The 21,575-nt window shown below is 39.4% G+C and overlaps 1 protein-coding gene across 4 annotated transcripts in view; it reads left to right on the forward strand.

The window, feature by feature from the left end:
* ANKDD1B (ankyrin repeat and death domain containing 1B) overlaps positions 1-21,575 on the forward strand; it is a 96,206-nt gene that overhangs the window by 37,540 nt on the left and 37,091 nt on the right. For 3 of the 4 annotated variants that reach the window (XM_007486538.3, XM_007486541.2, XM_056824760.1), the window contains 4 exons: positions 932-1,030; positions 9,083-9,181; positions 15,462-15,560; positions 21,023-21,118. In XM_007486538.3, the coding sequence (XP_007486600.2) occupies positions 932-1,030; positions 9,083-9,181; positions 15,462-15,560; positions 21,023-21,118 (393 nt within the window). The remainder of the gene's footprint in view (positions 1-931; positions 1,031-9,082; positions 9,182-15,461; positions 15,561-21,022; positions 21,119-21,575) is intronic. The other variant, XM_007486545.2, reaches the window with a different exon arrangement.

Consider the following 21,575-nt stretch of genomic DNA (forward strand, 5'->3'; position numbering starts at 1 on the left):
GATAACTTTTTATTCTGTATTAAGCACTTACTACTAACTTTATTAAGCACCTACCATGTACAAGTCCCAAATGCAAAAACAAAAAAAAGGAAACAATCTTTACTTACAATGAACTTACATTCTAATAAGAGAGATAACAGGTATTTATAAAATATACAGCATAAATACAAAGTTCATTAGCAGCTGGGGAGATCAGAAAAGTTTTCAAGCAGAAGATGCTATTGAGTGGCATAGCCAGAACTTATTTTTGTACAAGCAAGTCTTTCTCTCTCTCTCTTTTTTAATCTCTTTGGGATACAGACCTAGTAGTCATATTATTGGATCAGAGGGGATGCACTGCTTTATAGCTCTTTGGGCATAGTTCTGAACTCCTCTCCAAGAAGAATGGATAAGTTTGCAACTCCACCAGCAAGGCATTAGTGTCCCAACTTTGCCACATCCCTTACAACATTTATCATTTTCCTTTACTGACAGATTGGCCAATCTGATTGGTCCAAGGTGGTACCTCAGAGGTGTTTATTTTGCATTTTTCTAATCAAAAGGGGTTTAGAACATTTTTTGTATGATTATTAATAGCTTTGACTTCTTCCTCTGAAAACTGCCCACTCATATCCTTTGACCATTTGTCAATTGGGGAAATGACATTTTCTTATAAATTTGACTTAGTCCAGAACTTAATTATTCTGGTTGAAATATCCAGAACAAGCTTTCTTTGGTAATTTTTTTCTATTATAAATCTGAGCCACTTACCCAGTCAATAGCATCTTCACCCAAGAGTGGGTTAAAAAAAAAGCGATTGGCAACTGTATATGTGGAATAATCTTATTTTGAATGTCAAATGAAATCAGATTAAATCTTTTAGAAGATCCAGATATCGGAGGGCCTTGTTTTCCCTTCCTTGGGATTTTACCTCCTATGTTTCTAATTGTAGGAAGGAAATACAGCCTTGCACCTAGCAGCAAAGCATGGTCACACCAGTATTGTAGAGATGCTGATAACCCAGTGGCAAGAAATAAATCAACCCAATGAGGTGAGTGTCCTAGTGTTACAAGGGAATCACTTTAAAAGGACTGATATATATTAATTTAAGGTCGCCAAGGAATCAGCTATGTAATTCCTAAATGAAAAACTCAAGTCAGCCATCAGCCTTTTTTGGAGTTTAATTACAATAGGAGTAAGAAAGGAATTAGAGATAGAGAGAGAGAAAAAGGGAGAGAAGGGAATAGGGCTTAAATACCCCTTCTGTTTAGGCTGGGCCAAAAGGCCCAAGCCCTTAGATAGCTGGGGCAAAGAAAAGAGATCAGTCCCTATTACTCACGTGTCCAAAATGGAGAAACAGTCTCAGAGGCCCCCACCTTCAGCTTCCTTCAGAGCAAGCCTTCTCAGAGCCCAGGAACCACACCGACCAAAACCTCAACAACCTCCCAGAGTCTTCAGACCCCCTATCTTTAAGGAAACCCTCCAAGTTGCCTCCCCTCAGTCCTCACATCTACCAATCACTGTTCATCAATTTCCCTGTCAATGGAGGCTCTAGCTTAACCCAGGACCGCCCAGAGGTTTCTGGCTTTTGCACATGTCTGTTGAAGGTCATATTTTCAAATGATTAAATCTTTACTCCTTTGCTACAGCCCTTTCTAAATCCTGTTAACTTGAGTAGGGTAGAGATTGGAATAATTAAATTTTGATCTAGGCTGCAGCCCTTACTCAATCCTATTAGGACTGAATAGGGTGGAGATTTATTCCAAGTATCTCCATTGTATCAATTCTAAAATCAATCAAGACTCAAAGAAATTCCTGTTCTATGCTTAAGCATAGGTCAAAGTCCTTTCCATTGTTCAGCAAAGGGTTTCTGTCCTAAAGTAATCTTAAGAAGGGAAGAGAAGGAACCTCCCATGCCAATGGGGTTCCCATTCCAATAGACTATCAGTAAGAAATTTTCCAAGTATGAAATATCCCAATGGTGAAATTTCCAACATTTATAAGTCTAAGGAAATTTGAGGTTTACACTAGCCATAGAAGGGTAAGGGTGTGATGACATCAAAGACATACAGCAATAACTTTTTTTTAAAAAACCTTACTTTCTGTCTTAGAATGGAAATATAATATCATTGCCAAGGCTAGGCAATTGAGTTTGTGTCTTGCCCAGGGTCACACAGTTAGGAAGTGTCTGAGGTCACATTTGAACCCAGGACCTCCTGTCTCCAGGCCTGGCTGTTTACCCACTGAGTCATTTAGTTGCCCCTGCAATGACTTTTAAGGAAAGATTCCAGGAAGAAGAAAAAAATCTCCTCTTTCTGGCTGTACAAATTATATACCATTAAAAGAAATTTAGGGACAGCTGGGTGCCTAACCCATTGCCTTGGACCCAATATTTAGTATTAATTCTAAGAAGGTAAAGGTTCTAAAAAAAGAGAAATATTAATTTTTTCTTAAATATTGCATGACAATTTTCCAATTCAGTATCACTTAACACCCTCCAGGAGTTTATGTCAACGATTCCTAATGTCCCTCTGATGGTTCTGATGATGTCTCAAGAAAGCTGTATTCAATCTGATTAATTTTCAACCTTTGTTTTCTTTAATCCCTCTTTATCAACATTTTGGTCTTAACCTCTTCTTATTCCCTCTCATTCCACATTTCCAATTAGTTCCAAATCTTGACATTTCTATCTCAACATCATTTCTGAATTATTTTCTTCTTTCTCCTCACACAAGCACTCCTCTCGTGCAGACCCTTATTGCTGCTTGCCAGAATTATGTCCATAAAGATGACCAAGCTCTGAGTGCCTCACAGCACCTGCTTCAGCCACTTTCAGATCTGTTGAAGCTTGGGGGAAACATTCACCTAACCCACTGTTGATTACTCAAAACCTGGTATCCCTTGAGAGAGTTTTACTGGAGTGTGGCTTCTGTACATACTACAGTTTCTTGGAGCCACAGGTAAGAGCTGGGTAACAGGTGGACAACAAAGATGTTTGAGCAAACTGAAAAGGGCTCAGCAAGCCCTCATACCAGAGGTTTTAGTCTTTACTGAATACCTCATATATTCTTTAAATTTTGATTTTAATTATTTAGTTTAAAAAATGTTTCCATGGTTACATGATTCTTGTTGTCTCCCTCTCCTCTTCCCTCCCTGTTCCTGGAGTTGACAAGCAATTTCACTCGGTTATACCTATGTTATCACTCAAATCTTATTTCCATATTAATTTTATTTTTATAATAGAGGAATCTTTTAAAACTCAAACCCCAAATCATAAACCCATATAAACAAGTGATAAATCATATTTTTTTTCCCAGATTTCTACTCCCACAGTTCTTTCTCTAGAGGTGGATAGCATTCTTTCTCATAAGTCCCACAGGGTTGTCCTGGATCATTGCATTACTTTTAGTAGCAAAGTCAATTACATTTGATCATTCCATAATGTTTCAGTTACTATGTTCATACACTTATTTTAAATGGTGGAGGGAACTCCCAGGTGAGGAAACTTTCTCTACCAGTCCAGGTTAAGGTATTTGCTATAATTTAAAGTTGGTTAAGTAATTTCTTCAGGATCAGCATGTGTCCTAGACAAGACTTCAATAGGACTTCCTGACTTTGAGGTCAGTTCCTGATTCACTATGACTGCGCCTTATAATTTTGTTTGAGTGTGTGTTTATATGTGAATGTGTTGTTTTCCCCCATATAAGGCAAACTCCTTGAGGACAGGGACTATTTTGCTAAACTGAAAATTCCTGGGACATTGTCAGCATTTAGTAAGTGCTTGATCATTGTGTACATAATAAATAATGGTCACAATCTCTGGGGCTGTCTCTTTGAGTGGACAAACTGCCTTGGCCCATATGCTTGTTATTGATTGGGCTAGACTCATTTTAGATCTAGAATGTACATATGAAGAGATCTATTCAGCTGGTAGCAGAGGGTACCATTTACTGAAAACTCTCTGTAGCTGACCAGCAGCCACAAAATATTCTTGTTGACCACCTGCAAGGGAAGCTGGGAACTGAGGGTGAAGGGCTTAAAGATTAAGGAAGGGAAGCAAATGAGGATACTTCAGCATAATGTCAAACCTGTGCTGTCTAGCTCGGATGGCGTTAGAGCTTTTTCTTCTTTAGACAGACAAACAGACTGGATTTTTATTGAGGGTTTTTAGGAATGGGGATGTGGGAAGGTTAATCAAACAGGTGACTTAGCCAAGAAACTAGCATCCTATCTGTAATCAAGGACAAGATTCTAAGACAATGGATTAGCCAACGCCCAGCCCAGAAGTTCATTTCACCTCCCCACACAGGTCATATGTCATACAAATGCTAATTGAGTGCCTTTGACATTACAAAGAGGCTAGAGAGCTAGGTAGCCAGCCTTCTGGACTGCAGCTGTGGGCAGGGGTTAGAATACCACAAGTTCAGTTCAAGGATCCAGATCAATCATGTGAAATATTAGAAATCTATCCATAAGTCTGATACATGAGCACTTTGCTCATAAGTGTCAGCTTTTGAATACAGCTTTGATACTTTCATGATCTGTTTATACCTGGAACCCTACACTCTCCAATGCACTGGTCATGTAGCAGTTGATTATAATTGTCTTGTTATTTCAGTTATCCCTCTATTAGTCTTCATAAGGGAAGGGACAATATCTTTTCCAAACTTTGCATCTTGATGTAGTGCTTAGCCTGGTGCTCCATATGCAGTACTTGGTCCAAAATATATGTTTGTTGAGTAAACAAATGGGTTCTTGTGTTTCTTGGTTTATATCCTCCCTAGTTACTCTCTTCTGGTTTATGCATGTAGTGAGGGGAAGATGGAGGAATTAGCTCTGAGCAAAAATTCAGGGGGGGGAATTTAAGTGGGGCAGGAAATCCTTTAAGTATCATATAAACACAGATTTATTGTGATGCTTAGAAATGGAGTCCATTTACTCCTAGAATAGTTATTAGGAAAGATTAACCTTTAAAAATTAGCTAGCTACATAATTAAATCTCATTCAACAAACAACAAACATTTATGAAGGTTCAAAGTTCTATGGAAAGAACTGGACTAGTCCCTGGAAGAGATACAAGGCTTAGTTAGATAAGATCTGACTTGTCCACAGGGAGCTTTCATTCTTGTATGATATGTTACACAGATCTAAGTCCAGAAGAGAGGTACAAGCAGAATGCTATGTAAGAGGGGGTTGGGGGGTGAGAGTTATTAATCAGCAGCTTAGTTCTGAGTATTGAATAGCTTTATTCAAGTTTAAGTTTTAATGCTTTACTATTAGAAATGTGCACAGCTGGATTTCAATTCTTTTTTAGCTATTTACAGGAAAAAAAAGCATGCTAGAGAAAACGCATAAAGTCCAAGTGGCCATAATCGCCATTTATGATCAATTTCCTCTATACAATATAAGTTATATATAAGTTATATATATAAGTTATACAATGACTACATTGTCCTACTCCACAAAGCCAATAATTCTAATTCAGTCATGAGCTCCTGTGAGCCTTTTAAAAATTGCTGTTTTCTTAATTAAACAGATTGCCAGGGTAGAGATGGATTAATGCCTATGAAAGTCTTCATTCATATTGAGATCACCAAATTAGGGACTCTGAAGTCCAGGGAACCCCAAAGGAAAATCATACCCCCCCTTCTTTGCAGTAGTCAGTCACAGGGTTTGTCTCTAATCAAGCAGGGCTCTCTACTTTCTTCTCCCTTATCATCCATCATTCCCCTCTGCTCCCTATTCTGTCTTTTCTTGAGGTTGTACAAGCTCCCAATTCCTCCCATTCTGTGCAGGATATGGCCCTCTCGGGGACATTATAACTTAACTGCACCCTGATGACTCGTACCAACAGTTACACAGGTTCCACTGGGAAAATTTCTCTTCTCCTTTCCCCAATAGTATACCCATACCTTTTCCCCTAGTCTATTTCAGCTGAATGTTTGCTCCTTAACCGGTCCTATGTCCCTGGGTAGTGGCTGGTAAGAGTCAGGTCCCCCCCTTTTTTGTTTTGGTTTTTCAAAGTGACTTGTAAGGTATGAGCAAGAATGGGCTGCTACCTGCATCATAGATCTCATTAGATTGTTCTAACCCATCCCTCTCTCTAGCTTCCCTCTCCCTGTCTAAGGACACCACCAATCCTTAGTATCATTCTGGTTTGCAATCTCAGCAGCATCCTCACTCTCCATCAGTAGTCAAATCTTGTCTATTTTCAGCCTTGGTCCTTTTCTTCTAATCGCACTACTATCACCCTAATACTGGACTTCTTCATCTCTGACCTGAACTATTACTGTCATCTTCTAACTGGCTTTCTCTCTCCAAACTCTCCTCTCTGTAATCCATCCTTTGGGCAGATACCAAAGTGTTTTTCCTAAAGTGTCATTCTGATCATGTTACTCTATGATTCAATAAATTCCAATGGCTCCCTACTATCCCTGGGACTAAATATTATTTCATCTTTATCTCATTCTTTAGAAATAATGTGTTTTACCAATGCAACCAAAATTAGAAGGAAAGCAGCAAACTGGGAGAACATTTTAATAACAAAACTCTCTGACAAAGGTTTAATTTCCCAAATACATAAGGAACTAAGTCAAATTTACAAAAAATCAAGCCATTCCCCAATCGACAAATGGTCAAGGGAATAAATAGGCAGTTTTCATGTGATGAAATCAAAAGTATCAACAAGCACAGGAAAAAGTGTTCTAAATCTCTCTTGATAAGAGAAATGCAAATCATGACAACTCTGAGGTATCACCTCACACCTAGCAGATTGGCTAACATGACAGCTATGGAAAGTAATGAATGCTGGAGGGGATGTGGCAAAGTAGGGACATTAATTCATTGCTGGTGGAATTGTGAATTTGATCCAACCATTTTGGGGTGCAATTTGGGACTATGCCCAAAGGGCGCTAAAAGACTGTCTGCCCTTTGATCCAGCCATAGCACTGCTGGGTTTGTAGCCCAAAGAGATAATAAGGAAAAAGACATGTACAAGAATATTCATAGCTGCGCTCTTTGTGGTGGCAAAAATTTGGAAAATGAGGGGATGCCCATCAATTGGGGAATGGCTGAACAAATTGTGGTATATGTTGGTGATGGAATACTATTGTGCTCAAAGGAACAATTAAGTGGAGGAATTCCATGGAGACTGGAACAACCTCCAGGAAGTGATGCAGAGCGAAAGGAGCAGAACCAGGAAATCATTATACACAGAGACTGATACACTGGGCACAATTGAACAGAATGGACTTCTCTACTAGCAGCAATGCAATGATCCAGGACAATTCTGAGGGACTCATGAGAAAGAATGCTATCCACATCCAGAGGAAGAACTGTGGAAAATATTTAATCAACGAAGTAGTGTAATGGGATGTGATTAGGGTTTTGGTATTAAAAGATCATCTACTGCAAATATGAATAATATGGAAATAGGCTTTGAACAATGATACATGTATAACCCAGTGGAACTGCTTATTGGCTTTGGGAGGGGGGAAGAGAAAGGGAGGGGGATCATGAATCATGTAACCATGGAAAAATATTCTAAATAAAAAGTAAAAAAACAAACAAACAAAAAATGTGTTTTATAATGTGTATATGTATACACATATGTACGCACATACATATAATTGTGAATGTGTAATGTATATGTGTCTATATATACATATATATATAATTCTTGTAAGTTGAAGAATGAATAATATTGGGGTAGCTGGGTAACTCAGTGGGTTGAGAGTCAGGCCTGGGTTCAAATCTGACCTCAGTTACTTCCCAGCTGTGTGACCCTGGGCAAGTCACTTAACCCCCATTGCCTAGCCTTTACCATTCTTCTTCCTTAGACCCAATACACAATATTAATTACAAGATGGAAGGTAAGGGTTTAAAAAAAAGAAGAAAACAAAGGATGAATAACAGGAGTATATTTACATTTACTTATAAATAAATTAATATGCATATATTAGGGATACTCAATTTTTTTTAACTGGCAAAGAAGTTTGGAGACTACTACTCTGGATTATTTCTAGTGTAAACACTAGCAATGAGTCTCTAGGGTGCATTTATTTGTAGGATCATAGATTTAGGTAGAAAGAACCTTAATGGTCTTCTAATCTAACTCCCTCATATCTAAATTGGCTGACCAAAGCACAGGGAGTATAAGTTACTTCTAAAGGTCATACAGTAATCAATTGAAGAGCTGGCATTCCAACTCTGGTCCTCTGACTCCAAAACCAGGGTTCTTTCCTGGCATTCAACAAACTTGAAATGCTCTACTGGCATCAAAACCAGCATGTTAAATTCTCACTTCCTTTCTTAATTTAATTCACTTCAACAACTGCTAACTTGCTTCCCAAGTGCCAACTCTGTGCTGGCACTGTTCTAAACACTAGAAATGCAGCCTCCACCCCAAAAATCATTCTTGCCTTCAAGGCGCTCACATTCTTAACACATTCTCCTGCTGACAGGGGAGAAAGATTGAGGAGGTTTCTCCCTGGGACAAAGATGAACTGGGGATTGCAACCTTGAACATCATTTCTATTCCTTTCCCCCTATATTTTCTGAATCCATAGCTAAATTCTAGAACTATTTATTCTTTGATTGCCATTTTGCCAAACTTTTATAATAGCTTCCCTGGCTGGGAACAGCAAAACAGGCCTTTGGAGGGGGACTTTGTCAAGAATAATCACATATTTCTACCTCCAGATTCTGAGAGATGAGATTTTAGAGGGGGACATGCATAAGCAAATATGGTAAAGTAAATCCTTTCTTGTCTTTAACTTCTTAGAAGCTAAAATCATTTATTGGCATCATAAAGGGGCAGCTGGGTAGCTCAGTGGATTGGGAGCCAAACCCAGAGATGGGAGGTCTTGGTTTCAAATCTGACCTCAGACACTTCCCAGCTGTGTGACCCTGGGCAAGTCACTTAACCTCAGTTGCCTAATAATTACTGTTCTTCTGACTTGGAAATGACCCTTCAATTCAATTCTAAAGCAGAAGGTAATGGTTTTGTTGTTGTTTTTTTAAAGAAAGAATTTGAGTGCTGGCATTGGCTCATGGGGAACTGATGAGAGTATTTCTTGTCACTCTTATTTCTTTATTATTACAGGATGGAGAAACACCATTCTTTTTGGCTGTTGCTGGAGGTTACAAAGAAGGCAGCAAATTGTTATTGGATGCGGGAAGTGATATCAACATTCCAAATAAAGTAGGTAACACGGGGTTTTCGGGGGGGGGGTGCTTCATATGTCATCTGGGGACAAGAGAAAGTCTAGGCATTGGCCTTTTGAAGAACTTTTGGTTGGAGTGATTTCTCACATCCCCATTGGTGTCTACTCCAAAGGAACACCCTTCTTCATGCTCACTTCGGGGAAGTTACTTTTTTGGTAGAAGGATAGAAAATGAAGGAATGAATTAAGCAAGCATTTATTACACATCTACCATGTGCTAAGTATTGGAAATGCAAATTGAAAATGTGAGCTGGTCCCTGCTCTTGGGGATCTCATCCTCTAACTGGGAGAGAGAATATATGTGTTCAGGAGAAGAGAGAGAGTCCTAGAAAAATGCTAAACGATGGGGTAGATGACAAGGCTCTACTGTTTCCTAGATTAGGTCAGTAGGTCAAATGGCACTGCTGGGGATCTGATGGGCACAAGAGGACATATCTGGGTTTGGGGGTTTTGCTTTTTTTTTTACTTTTCATGTCATCTGAGGACTGAATTTAAGGTGATTGCTCCAAGTTATATCACTCGAGTATATTAGAAAGTACTGAAGCAAAGGCACAGACCAGAAAGGGCTCATTAGCCTATTCTCCAAAGCACTCTACTCTGGCTGGAACAAAACTGAACAAAATATTCTCACTTGATAACAAATTGAGGTAGAAAGCTCAAGGTTCCCTGAATGCTCTTAGCTATGTTCACTGAAGTAATAAGTAGGGAAGGAGAGAGAAACTTCTTTTTATTTTAAATACTATTTCATTTCCCCCAATTATATACAAAAATAATTTTTAACATTCACTTTTTTAAATTGTTGAGTTCCATATTCTCTCCCTCCCTCTGATCCTCCCTCCTTCCCCTCTCCCTGAGATAAGCAATCTGAGAAATGTTGCATGTAGAAACATGTAAAACATTTTGTAATATTAGTCATTTTGTGGAAGAGATCTAAGAAGGAAGGAAAGAAGGAAGGAAGGAAGGAAGGAAGGAAGGAAGAAGGAAAGAGAAAGAAAGAAAGAAAGAAAGAAAGAAAGAAAGAAAGAAAGAAAGAAAGAAAGAAAGAAAGAAAGAAAGAAAGAAAGAAAGAAAGAAAGAAAGAAAGAAAGAAAGAAAGAAAGAAAGAAAGAAAGAAGGAAGGAAGGAAGGAAAAAAGAAAGAAAGAAACAAAGGAAAGAAATGAAAGGAAGGAAGGAAGGAAAGAAGGAAGGAAGGAAGGAAGGAAGGAAGGAAGGAAGGAAGGAAGGAAGGAAGGAAGGAAGGAAGGAAGGAAGGAAGGAAGGAAAAAAGAACTATATTCTAATCTGCATTTAGATTCCAACAGTTCTCTCTCTGAAGGCAAATGGCATTTTTCATCATGAGACTGGGATTGTCTTAGATCACTATTGCTGAGAACTAGTTTTTTCACAGTTGTTTATCAAAAAAAACATTGCTGTCTCTGCATACACAGTAGTTTTGGTTCTCTTCACTTCATTTGCATCAGTTCATTTAAGTCTTTCCCGAGTTTTCTGAAATCATCCTTATCATCACTTCTTCTAACACAACAATATTCCTTTATTATTCGTATCAACCACAACTTGTTCAGCCATTCCTCAAAGGATGGACAATCCTCCAATTTCCAATTCTTTGCCACCACAAAAAGAAGCAAAGTAAATATTTTTGTACAAATAGGGCCTTTTACCCCCGCCCCTTTTTTTCTTATCTATACAGATCAGGTAGTAGTAATACTGGATCAAAAGGTTTAGAGAACTTTGGTCATTGTTCCAAATGGCTGAAGAGAAATTTCTGGAAAGAAACCGCATCCTGGTGAGGAAAGGGTGTGTACAAAACACTAAAATTCAGCTACATGAACTATGAGGCGGTACATGTCCAGTAACCAAACAGCCACTTCCTCCCAGAACATCTGAGGAATCAAAACGAGACTCACTCATGTACTTCTCAGGGGTTATTGAGAACTACCACAAGCCCATAGACTGAGCTCATTAAAAAAGAGAAAATGAAGAAAAACACAAGAAACTTGGTGCTTCTCTGTGTGACTCTGCTCTTCCACACAATCTGAGTTTGACTCACTTTTGGTTGGTGGCCTCTGCAGGTTTTGCCAACTAAGAACACGGGGTTTAGAGGTTCAGGGGACTAGCACCGACCCCGGAGACTGACTCTGACTCACTAACTACTTGAGTGACTTTGGGCAAGTCAGAATGTCTGTGGGTTTCAGTTTCCTCATCTGTAAGAAGAGGGGACTGAATGGTTTCTAAGGTCCTTTCTGGCTCTCCTTCTAGGCTCCTGTGGATCACAGTACAATGAGAACGTGCCAAAGTTAAAAGTTGGTGGCAAAGAACAAGAAGACATTTGAGGAGGAAGAAATCATCTCCGGAGAGCATGGGAAGAGGGAAAAAGCTTGCTCGTTAGAGAAAACATTTATTAAGCACTTTCTAGGCACCAGATACAGTGCTAAATGACGGGGTTATAAAAACAAGACAACAAAACAGCGCCTACCCTTTAAAGAGTGGGTGTTTGTCCCCAAAGCTGGGGTCTTTGGGCTTATCAAATACGAGGCTGCTGAGGTCATTCATCCCTAGTCTATTCCATTGATCCACCATTCTATTTCTTAGCCAGTATTGTATTGTTTTGATGATTACTGCTAAATCCCTACCCTTTTAGAGAAAACTGCTATCTTCTGTCTTAGAACTGATTCTGAGTATCGAGGGCCAGGCAAGGCCACACAGCTGGAAGTGTCTGAGACCACATTTCAACCCAAGACCTTCGGTCTCTAGCCACTGAGTCATTGACCTGCCCAAATACTTCCTGCTTTTGAGGCCTTTGTTTTCTTTTTTTTTTTAAACCCTTCCCTTCCATCTTGGAGTCAATACTGTGTATTGGTTCCAAGGCAGAAGAGTGGAAAGGGCTAGGCAATGGGGGTCAAGTGACTTGCCCAGGGTCACCCAGCTGGGAAGTGTCTGAGGCCATATTTGAACCCAGGAATCCTGGAATTTGAATCCACTGAGCCACCCAACTGCCCCTTTGCTTTCTAATAAGAAAAGACAAAACATAAAGGGGAGTGTATGAGAAAAACAGCTCCTGTTAGGGTGGAATGGACCTGGAAGTGAGCAGGAGGTGAGTCGAGCAGCTAAACCCCTAGACTAGAAGTCTTCAAGATATGGCAGATCCAGCTAAAATTCACAGTACCTGAAGATCCAGGCAGAGTTCTGAAGAGGGCCAGAGAAGGCTGAGCAGGAGAGGAGGTCTGTGACTGAATCCCCAGGGCCAGAGGGAAGCCTGGAGCTCTGAACCTACAGAGCCTTCCAGCTCTTTCCGGAGCACGGGCCCAGAGCTGGACCTTGAGGCAAGAAAAGAAGGAACTCCCCAAAGGACAGCTAGGAGAGAGAAACTGTTCCATCTCGGCACTAAATCTTTGGAGATATTGTATATGAAATCGGAAGAATATAGATGGAAGCCAGATCGCAAAAGGCCTGGGATGCCAGAAGATGATGTTTCCTGTTTGTTAAATTGGCAATTTGGAATTATTAAATGTCATGAAACGATTATAATTTTTTTTAGATTAAAGAATAACATGATTGGAGCAGAATGTTGGGAAGATTATTTGGTAGGAAGACTAGATAGGATTTGGAGCCAAGAAAACCCAGTGAGAGCTAGACCCAAAGTCATTTTGGACTTAATTTTAATTCAGTAAACAAGGTGAAATCCATTGGTCTTTTTTTTTTCCTAGGGAAGCCCCTCTGGTGCTGATCCTAAAACTTTAATCCCTCTCCCAGAAGAGAACTTTTTAAATCCTTGAAAACCATTATGGTGACCTCCACAAGGCCTTTTTTCTATTCTAAGCGACCTCTAACTGACTTGTTTGGCACAATGTGTAGCCTTGGCCTTTTCCTGGTCACTATTCTCTGGAAATGGCCTTGCTTTTTGGTACTGGCTAAGAGACAGGAGGGAGGACCAGTGAAATAGACTAGGGGTAAGTGACCTCAGCAAGACAGTCTATGACAAACCCAAAGATCCCAGTTTGGGGACAAAAATCCACTATTTGATAAAAACTGCTGGGAAAATTGGAAAATTGGAAATTGGTTCAAATATGGAACCCAGAATTGGACATAATACTCCAGATGCCGTTGGCCTTGCGAGGACTATCACTTCCCTTGTTCTGGACGCTATATTTGCATTATTAAATCATCTAGCCCAGGCCTGATGTAAGCCAGGTCTGGAATGAAATGAACCACGTGTAGACCGTGTAACATTTCACAAAAGAAATTTCCTCAACAAATAGCAAACGGATTCACTCTGGGAAATAACGACAGACTAGTTAGAATAATTTCGTTGCCATTTTGGTGCTTCATTTTTTTTTTCACTAATTCACATTCAATTTAAGACTCTACATGGATGGGGCAGTTAGAGCCAGGCCTAGAGATAGGAGGTGCTGGGTTCAAATTTAGCCTCAGGAACTTCCTAGCTATGTGACCCTGGGCAAGTCATTTAACCCCCTTTGACTACCCCTTACTCTAGTTTGGCCTTGGAACCAATATACTGTGTTGATTCTAAGACAGAAGGTAAGTTTTTTTTTTTTTAATTCCACACTCTCTTTTGTTATCTTTCATAAATTAACCCACATCCAAAAAAAAAAAATAGCGCACAGAACAAATGCTGGGCTTAGTCAGGAATATGTGAGTTCAAATCTGGCTTTGGACACATCCTACCTATGTGACTTAATCTGTGCCTCAATTTCCTCAGCTGTAAATTGGGAATATTGTTCCTACTTTATGAGTGCTGTGAGGATCAAATGAAATAAAGTAGTTAGCACTATGCCTGGCCCATAATAGACACTTTCCCATCTTTTGAATGCAGCTCCCTTCCTTCCATTGCTTTGATGGTGGGTCTACTCGGAATGCTGTCCATCCACAAAGGAGTGTCATCAAGCTAGAGAATTGCCAAGTATTCTAGCACTAGTTTTTTATGCCTTACAAGATAAGGAAATTGCCTAAATATCTTAGTTCCCAGGAACAAGTAAGTTTTGAAGCTGGGTTGGCTGTCTCTTTATGGCCATATGTCCAACTTCTCTGGGCCCCCACCAGATTAGCAAATATTGCTCCTACCACATGAAGGAACAGTGTAAGGCAGTGGGTAACTATAGGTGACCCAGACAATATGGCCTAAAGGTGTTCAGAAGAGTGAGAATAAACTTCTGACTGGATTATTGGGAAAAGACTACCTGGAGGAAGTAGGTTTTGAATCTGCATCTTGAAGAATGGTGGGGAATCAGGGGAAAAGAACTATGGAAAGGATCTTTCAGGAACTGCAGAGTTCAAAGTACATCCAGTAAAATAATTGGGGTTTATGTGGGAATTAGTAGGAAATAAAGCCAGAAATTTATTTCCTATTCCTGGGAGAAAGGAAATTGTGCTTCTGCTTCACTGGCATCTTGGGGAACATGGATTCATTTGGGCCATAGCTCTACGAATGGGAGACAACCAGAAATACCTATTGTAAAAATAATTAGAACCATTATGAATTCTCTAATATTATGCTCTGATGGGTCATCTGGCATGGATATCACCTTTGGTTCTTAAGGCCATGGCAGAAAACTGCCAGGTTTGTGGGTCAGACCAAAATGGAAGCCCTGACATTTTGGTCCACCATTGGACTTTTACTTAATTCAGAGGCAGCCCAAAGATCCCAGTTTTTGGGACCAAAACCCACTATTTGATAAAAACTGCTGGGAAAATTGGAAGACAGTGTGGGAGAAATTAGGTTTGGATCAACACCTCACACCCTATACCAAGATAAACTCAGAATGGACGAATGACTTGAACATAAAGGAAACAATAAGTAAATTAGGCGAACACAGAATAGTATACTTGTCAGATCTTTGGGAAAGGAAAGACTTTAAAATCAAGCAAGAGCTAGAAAAAAATCACAAAACGTAAAATCAATAATGTTGATTACATCAAATTAAAATGTTTTTTTGTACAAACAAAACTAATGCATCCAAAATTAGAAGGGAAGCAACAAATTGGGAAACAATCTTCATTAAATTCAGAGGCACACACCATCAGAGGGCTGGCCTCCTGGTTATAATTTTTTTTTTTTTTGCCTACAGAATAAAATAATTTGCAGACTTGAAGCAATATATGAATGTTAGCCATGATTATTAATAAGGTTTGAAGTTTATATTTACAGTTAAAATTACAGATCCTTGCCATGTTGAAAGCCTCATTATGATTTCTAACTTCAAAATCCTTTTGCCCTCCTCAACTCTTGTTTTTCTCTCAGAACAACATTAATGCTTTGCAAATAGCAATCCAGAATGGGCACACATCCCTTGTCATGTTTCTTCTCAGTGAAGACATTGTTCTGGACCAGAAAGCTGAGGTGAGTTGGGGATAGTAATTACTCATTTGGTGGGTCATACTGACCAACATGCTTTGCTGTGGCTAAGGAGGTATTATTAGTTTTAGGATGGATTGCTACATTTGTGAAAGATATATTTATTTATGGTGGAGACTAGAAATATTTTTTTTTGAGGCAGGGATGACAAGTTCTAATGCAGAAAAAAATAAATGTTTTTGTTTGTTTGTTTTTTTTACATTTGAATATTTAGAGCAATAGAACATTCATAAATGCCCAAGATGCAATTCTCTTATTAAATTTGTCTGGGAAGATGAGGAAACTACATTTATTAGAGTATCTAAATGCATAGCTCCTCTATGAAAAATTTTCATTTGTCTCTTCTGCAAAGCTATCTTTTTTCTTTAAAATTCAATCAATCATTCTAACCCTGGGTTTCTGGAATTTCATGTTGGCTTTCACAGAGACCCAACACACCCAAAGCAAACATTTTGACAGTGACCTTCTGTGTTGGAAATAGACCAAGAAAATCTTTTCACATTTTTTACTCTATTTTTTCCCCCTGAGAATATTACTCATTCTGATTCTGATTATCTATTACTATATGTTCTGATAATTCCAGACTGAGGGTGTGACTTGAACTGGGTTTGGTTGTTTTGGATGAAAAGTTTTCATTGGAACTGGCTTGAAACTTTCTTGGTTCAGTTCAAAGAACTTCCTGATTTGCAGAAGTGCTTTGGATAGCATGTCAGTTGGGTTGTTGTGGTATTCACTGCCATTTCAAATTGGGGTTAGGAGATCTGAGTTTGAGTCCTGGTTCAGACTCATCCTTAGTTGCGTGACCCTGGAAAAGTCACACCACCTGGGTCTAGTTTTCTATTCTGTAAAATGGGGATAATATTGTCACTATCTGTTTCCTTAGGTTTTAAAAAATTAACATGTTATAGAAATGGGTCCTAGATTGTTTTTACAATTTTTCTTTTCTTCCCTGCAGAAGGCCATTCCTTCCAAGAATATTTATTATTTGGTCTGATTTTTTTTTTCTTCTTCCTTCTACTTAAGTGTTCAAGAAGGTTTGAAGGTAAAAGGGGAAATGGGAAATGTCTGATAACACAGTCCAGTTCGTTCTGGACATAGAGACTTATATTAGAAGAGTTCAATATTGGCCAGTCCTTGCGTTGCATGAAGCAGATTAAAATATACATTGAAAAATATTTAACAAAATATATAAAATACAATATAACATAGATAATATTATATTTTAAAACTATCCTGTGGCCTGCAGGGAATTAGTGGCCACTTTTTCTATTTGAGCTTGACACCATTGACCTATAATTCTTTTTTTTTAAACCCTTACCTTCTGTACGTATTTATTCTAAGACAGAAGTTCAGTAAGGGCTAGGCAATGGGGGTTGAGTGACTTGCCCAGGGTCACACAGCTAGGAAGTGTCTGAGGCCAGATTTGAGCCCAGGACCTCCCATCTTTGGGCTTGGCTCTCTATCCACTGAGTTGCCTAGCTGTTCCTGGCCATTAAAGTAATTCTCCCTACCTGAGTAGAGAGTCATAGATGGGCAGACCTTGGAAAGGAGCTCAGAGAGCCTCTAATTTAACCAGATCCCCTCCTTTTCCATATGAGAGAACTGAGGATTAGAAGGCTTAAATATCCACTGTCATGAAAATACCTAAATAGTAGCAACTGAGGCTTGAACCCAGGTCTCCCAACTCAGTTCAGTGTTCTGTTCTCTTATGTCGTGCTTGCTCCTACCTCTTGGCACTTGGATGCCTTTTCCATTCTCTTATCCTCTCTCAAGTCTTTGCCTTCCTCCCATCTGAGTTATCTTTCTTGCTTGATCAATTAGTCTTCTATTCAACCAACCCCACACCTGTTTCCACTGATCTGCCTGTGGGCACACCTGCCTGCTTAGCCACTCATCCACCTGCCCTCAATGACACATCTCTGAATCACCCATTCTTTCCAACCTAGCGCTTCCCTTTCCCTAAATATTATCATTGACTCTCCACATTTTGGGTTATCTCAAGGGTAAAGAATGAAATTCTCTGGAGGTTCCATTTTTTAATTTAAAAAATTCGTTTCTTTAAAGATGGCTCAAAGAAAATCTAACTAGCTAATGGTCTCCCTCCACAGTCTGAATAGACACCAAAGAACAAAAGTGGAAGCAAAACTATGGGCCTGGGGGGAGGGCAAAGGTTTGAGCATCCAGGCAGGAGAGCTGGGCCAGAGAGAGTGAGAACCTGGCCAGAAGGGGGGCCAAAGAGAGCTACTTCCTGTGGCACAAGCCAATCCCTTGTACTGTCATCACTCAGTCTCCTCCCTCCCTTCCAGGGCAGTTATTGGAAAATAGTCACAAAGGAATTAGACTTAGAGATCTCAACTCCTCCCCATTACAGTAAGGACAATATTGTAAGGTCAACAGACCTGAAAAATGCCAACACATTCTTCCGTGTGGGTGGGCCACTGAGGTCCAAAATGGCGGTTCCCTATGGTAGGTGTAAGGACAATATTGTAAGGTCAACAGACCTGAAAAATGCCAAAACATTCTTCCGTGTGGGTGGGCCACTGAGGTCCAAAATGGTGGTTCCCTGTGGTAGGTTGGTTAGACCTTGTTGACTTTGTCACCCCAGAGAGTTCTTCTTTAGATAAACAAGGAGCAGCTCTCCACCAAAGCCAGCTCAATGAGATACCCTGAGGTTTGGGAGCTGGCTGACCTTCTAAGTCCATGGTTTAAGAAACATTTCCTATGAAAATGACTAGAGTTCAGTATCAGTTTTCCACACAACTAACTCTAGGTTCCTACCAATCCTGGTCTCATTTTTAATTATTCACCTTCTTTGCCACTTCTTGATGACCTGCCCCCCATCCACTGGCACTCCAATTTGTTTTGCCTCTGGTTCCCAAAGGGGCATTATGGTCTGGTATTAACTAAGGGTGTTGGGAGTTGATGGTTTGGGAGTAGGAAAGCAGAAGGCTAGAAGAGGGACAAGTTGGGTTGGGTGCCACTGGGGGTTAGATTGAGGTAGGAGGAAGCAACTAGCAAATCTTGAGTAGTACATTAGAACTGGACTTTAGAAATGGCTATGTGCTCTAAGAGGAATTCAATTAACTTCAATTCAGCAAGAATTTATTAAGTGGCTTCTAGGTATTCAGGGGCAAGTGAATCAAAAACAAACGTCTCTGCCTTCAAGAGACTCCCATCATCTGGCAGTTCCCATGTACAACATGGGCACAAAATATATATATTTTGCTTAGAAATATAAAATATTTCTATATAATATAAATATAAATATATAAATATAAATATAAATATATAAAATATAAAATATAAATATAAATATATAATATATATAATTATATATAAAATATAAAATATAAATATTTATATTTATATATAAATATATATAATACAAATATATATAATATAAATATAAAATATAAATATAAATATTTATATAAATATATATAAATATAAATATAAAATATATATTATTTTATATATATATAAATATAAAATATAAATATATAAATATATATTTATTAATATATATAAATGTAATATATATATAAAATATATAAATATATAAAATATAAATATATATAAATATATATAAATATAATATAAATATAAATATAAAATATAAAATATATTTATATAATATATAAAATATAAAAATATAAAGGAATTTCAGGGCACGGGAGGACAAGGGAAAATCTGACTTCTTTGATATCAAGAATCCTCAAGAGAAAACCCTCCCTCTACAAATCAGATAACCTGAGGGTTGCCTGGAGCAGGGCTGTCAAACTGAAGTGCATAGGGGGACCACTAAATCACACCTAAGTATCATTGTGGGTTGCATATTGGTGTCGTTTTAAAATATAATATTCATCTATGTTTTATTGGGGAGTAGTTAGGTGGTGTCATGGGCAGAGTGCCAGGACTATGGTCAGGCAGACTCATCTTCATGAGTTCAAATCTAGGCTCTGCCAACCTTAAAACCAAACAAGCGTGAAGCTCTGTAGTGAAAGATGTCTGTTTCCATTGAGAGAATTTTAGAATACACATGGGATGGGGGTGGGTTTGGGATTGACCCAAGGCCCCCAGAAGAGACTGGAGGAGGTTATGGTTTTATATAGTGTTTCAAGAGAAATCTGTCAAACAGGTGTTTTTTTTTTTTTAAGATTGGGAAATATACTATCGATCTTTTGGAATGTAGTAGGATTTAACTTCAATAAGATAAAGGGAAGTGTGGACACTCTTCAGGGTATGCTGACCTTTTGGGGTGAAAAGTTATTCTAAGCATACTTCACCATTCCAGAATCTTGATATTCTAAAGCAGTTATAAACATCACAAAAGCATTAGAAACTTGTTAACCCTTAACACCTCAGCTACTTCATAGCCCGAGTGAGTCTGGGCAAGTCACTTCACTCCACTTGCCTCAGTTTCCTCATCTGTAAAATAAGCTGGAGAAGGAAGTGGTGAACCACTCCAGTGTCTCTGCCAGGAAAACCCCAGATGAGATCACAAAGAGTTAACACTGACTGAACAGACTCGATAATAACAAACTTACTACGTAAGTATCCCTGTGGGCTATATATAGACTTAATTTTAAAATATAACTTTATCTGTTTTAGTATATTTTTATTTATTTTGTTAATAATTTTCCAATTGCATTTTTAAATAGTATTTTCCCCCCAATTACATTTTTAAAAACCCCTTATTTTCTATCTTAGAATCAATGCTATGTATGGGTTCCAAGGCAGAAAAGGGCTAGGCAGCGGGCAGATGGGTGGCTCAATGGATTGAGAGCTAGGCCAAAGGTGGGAGGTCCTGGGTTCAAATCTAGTCTCAGACACTTCCCAGCTGTGTGACCCTGAACAAGTCACTTGACCCCCATTGCCTAGCCCTTACCAATCTTCTGCTTTGGAACCAATTGATTCTAAGACAGAAGGTAAGGGCTTAAAAAAAAAGAAAGAAAGAAAAGAAAAGGGCTAGGCAATGGGGGGGTCAGTGATTTACTCAGAGCAATATAGCTAAGAGGCCAGATTTGAACCTAGGACCTTCCATCTCTAGGCCTGGTTCTCAATTCACTGAGCCAATTACATTTTAATGTTGTTCTCCCATTCAACTGGTATTTGATACTTTTGGCCTAGAGAACAGGGAAGTTAAGTTACTTCCCCATGGCCACACAGCCAGGATGTAGCAGAAGGTGGCCCAGATCTTTCTGAATCCACAGTCAGCTCCCTCTATCCACTATGCCAGGGATTCGATGGCCTCCTAGGTCCCCTGTAACTCTAGATCTGGGATCCTCTCATCTTTCCAGTTTCCAAGCTAATAAGTGGAAGAAATGAGACTTGAACTCATGACCTCTGAGTCTGATGCCAATACATGATACCCCATGGCTGAGGCGTACGAGTAGTACAGCCAGGAAGAGCATCCCCATTTTGAATTGCTTTCTGTCTTTCTGCAGCAGGATTCCCCTCTTCACTTGGCCATTGCCAACAACCACGTCACCTTAGTGAGCCGCTTACTGGGGGCAAAGCACAACGTGGATGCCTTAAATCAGGTACGCAAAGAGAGGCCGGACCCACTGGGGTGTCCTCATCTTCATCTCATTGGCCCAGGCGTCTGGAAGGACAGCGGAGCTCAGGCTTCCTCCGGCGGGTGGATGGAGCCAGCGTAGCATTAGAAGGCTCGCCTTTGACCTGTCCATATCTGAGTAGAAAAACGATGGCTTCGAGGCAGCCAGTCCCCAAAGAGGATGCGCTGTCCCTGGCAGGGCCCCTTCCCACAAGAGGAAGCTCTGTTTCTGTGCTCAGCTCTTCCTTTAGCCTGAAGACGGAAAGGCCACACGGAATGTAAAATTACCTGGATTCAATTAACTGAAGAAGCAGCAAACCCCCACGAGATCAGTCTATCACCGGCTCCATCTGGAAATGCTGAGCCCGAACCATGAATATGATTTAGAGCCAAAGAACTCTAGGGCTTGGAGGAACCTTCCACATCTTCTATATTAAATTTAT

The sequence above is a fragment of the Monodelphis domestica genome, chromosome 3, assembly GCF_027887165.1.
Source record: "Monodelphis domestica isolate mMonDom1 chromosome 3, mMonDom1.pri, whole genome shotgun sequence".
NCBI lineage: Eukaryota > Metazoa > Chordata > Mammalia > Didelphimorphia > Didelphidae > Monodelphis > Monodelphis domestica.